Source organism: Cyprinodon variegatus, unplaced genomic scaffold, assembly GCF_000732505.1.
Source record: "Cyprinodon variegatus isolate N-32 unplaced genomic scaffold, C_variegatus-1.0 Scaffold223, whole genome shotgun sequence".
NCBI lineage: Eukaryota > Metazoa > Chordata > Actinopteri > Cyprinodontiformes > Cyprinodontidae > Cyprinodon > Cyprinodon variegatus.
In genome coordinates, this window is record NW_015150676.1 from 217,107 (window position 1) to 219,712 (window position 2,606).

A 2,606-nucleotide genomic window follows, 5' to 3' on the forward strand; every position below is an offset into this window, starting at 1 on the left:
TAGTGCTTGGAAAAAATCTTTCATTCCTTTAGAGACAGCATGAAAAGTCAGCTGAGTACAAAACATAGAGAGGAAAACAAGAAGAAAAGGGACAAGAAGAGAGGGACACAACCTAGAATAAATATCTGTATCTATATCTGTAGAATGGAGCTGTTTTATATGTTGTCTACTCAGTTCAGAGGGCCCCTTGCCTGTATTTGCCTAGGGCACCAAATTCCCTAAATCCGCCCCTGCTACCAGATTTAGGTTGAAGATCAGGCTTAGCCTCTCCAAGTCGCTCACATGCTGCTGCGTAGAAATATGCCAGCAAAATGAAAAAGCTACTTTAAACCTTAATCTGCCAGGAGTAGAGTTACTTTAGATCCAGCTAATGATGTTTGCTAATTAGTGGTTATAGGAAAGCAGACATCTTTGTTTAGTTATTGATCATGGTCATCATGACATCCATTGTACAGACTTATATGGGATTATCTGCTTGTTCAGATTGCACCAATGTATTACTTCAGCTAGCCACCAGAGGGAGACATCATCATGATTTGGTGTTCTTGGGGAGGATAGCTGTCAGATCAAACATAGAGCTGTCTGTCTCTCTGTGCCTTTAGTTAGTGATCAGTTCAACCTGATGGTTTCTCTTCTGTCCAGGACGATCTGAAGGAAAGCCTGCAGAGGATCGCTGACAAGTACGTTTCCCTTCAACAGCAGGAAGGTTCTCTCTTCTAATCAACATTTTAGTTTTCCGTTCTGCATTAGTTCTGCACAAGTTCAGTCTCTGTTTGGATCACCTGCAGAAAAGCAGCCATGTTTAAACCCTCACTCCTTTCATTTCTTTGTAGTTTTATTAGTAAAATGATTTTATCTCTATCTGTTAAATTTGCTATTGGTGTCTTTCTTTCTAGGATGAAGAATACTTCCAGTCTGCTGAAGAACAAACCTGCAGTGGATCCAGATCGTAGCCTTTTGTCGTAATAAATGATTCCAGAACAACTTTCCATCTTATTAAGATGATATCCGTGTGTTTATGATCGTCTTTATTTAGACTGAAACTGGAGGAGATTCTCAGCGTTCCTTGGAATGAACAGAGAATCAGATTCAGTCATTTGGTTTGAAGTCTGTATTTTTGTGTGATTATATTTCTGTTCCACACATCATGTAGATTTGAGTCTTTGTTGGATTATTCTGTCAGACTAAATAAATTCATTTTCCACACCTGCCTAATCTTCAGTGCTGGTGTCTCCTAGTCACCAGTGTTTATAGGAATGATACACAGAAAGGAACCTGTGATGATGTAGTGCAGAGGGCAAAACAATAGTAGATCCTGAAATTATGGCTTTTAGTTTCAGTGGTCACCCCAAGACTTTTAGTGGCCCCATCTGGCCCCCCCCCATGGAACATTTCTGGAGGTTCCACTGCCTCGAGGGCCGCTGTCCTGCAGGTTTTAGAGGTTTATCAGAATTCTGATGATTTGATTGCAGTTCAGGTAAAGCCTCTTAATCAGCTATAAATGGAAATCAGCTGTACTGCAGCGCCTCCAGAAATGTTTCATGGGGGGCCAGATGGGGCCAGTGGCGGATCTAGACCAAATGTACCAGAGGGCCAGGAGGGGGCCAGCGTGTTTTCATGGAGGCACAGAAAAGCATGAATTAAAAAACAGGGTGAGGGTTTCAAATATATCAAGATAACCGCATAAAGTGAAATTTCAATTCAGTTAGGTTTAATTAAAGTCCTATTTCTAATTAGGTCAATATACATCTATAATTTAGAAATTTTACATATTTTTAACTTAATGTAAGTCAAAATTACAGTTTTTTTTAAATAAAATCTGAATTATAACTCAAAAAAAATGAATTTAGCTGTAAATTTTTTTTTTATTTGTTTAGAAAAATAACATTTAGTAGATTAAAACTGGAATCCTATCTCAACACCACTGAAGCTATCACCTTATTGTTTTTGAAAAAATATTAAAACAGAATTTGTAAAGGAGAAAAAAATGGAAATAGATCCAAAGTACATATCAGTAACCATGTCTGCTCCGGCGCAGATCATCATTAGAACTGCTTTGAGTATTATGTCTTCAGTATAGGGACCATAACAGAATCTACAGGGGCACTGGCCCCATTGACTCCTGTCTAGAACCGCCCATGGGTGGCACGCTGAAACCAAAAGCCATAATTTCAGGGTTTGAATCTACTATTGTGGTAAACCTGCCGGTAGAACCAAGAAGTAAACAGTTGCTCAGATCTTGGTTTATTATGTGATTTTTAATGTTTTATCGCTGGCTGTCAGAGGTGTCAAGTAGCAAAGTACAGATACTTTGTTACTGTACTTATGTACCATTTTTAGGTATCTATACTTTACTCCATTATTTTTCCTTCTACTCATTACATTTTCACACAAGTATCTCTACTTTCTATTCCTTACATTTTTAAATCAAACTCGTTACCCGTTACTCTTGGATTCGGTTTAATGTTTCTAAATATTTATTTCCCGTCATGTGCTCCATCCAATGCAGATCATTGGCTCCATCCACATCTAGTGAAAACTAGTGTTATTGGATGAGTCATAGAACGCAAACACTCATTGGTTAGCTAAAGGAAATCATCAGAAGC

At 38.4% G+C, this 2,606-nt stretch overlaps 1 protein-coding gene across 1 annotated transcript in view; it reads left to right on the forward strand.

The window, feature by feature from the left end:
* Window positions 1-1,237, forward strand: part of cep44 (centrosomal protein 44kDa) — a 17,728-nt gene extending 16,491 nt beyond the window's left edge. The window contains exons 8-9 of the mRNA XM_015380854.1: window positions 643-680; window positions 897-1,237. Of these exons, the coding sequence (XP_015236340.1) occupies window positions 643-680; window positions 897-966 (108 nt within the window). The 3' untranslated portion in view covers window positions 967-1,237. The remainder of the gene's footprint in view (window positions 1-642; window positions 681-896) is intronic.
* The last annotated feature ends 1,369 nt before the right edge of the window (window positions 1,238-2,606 follow it).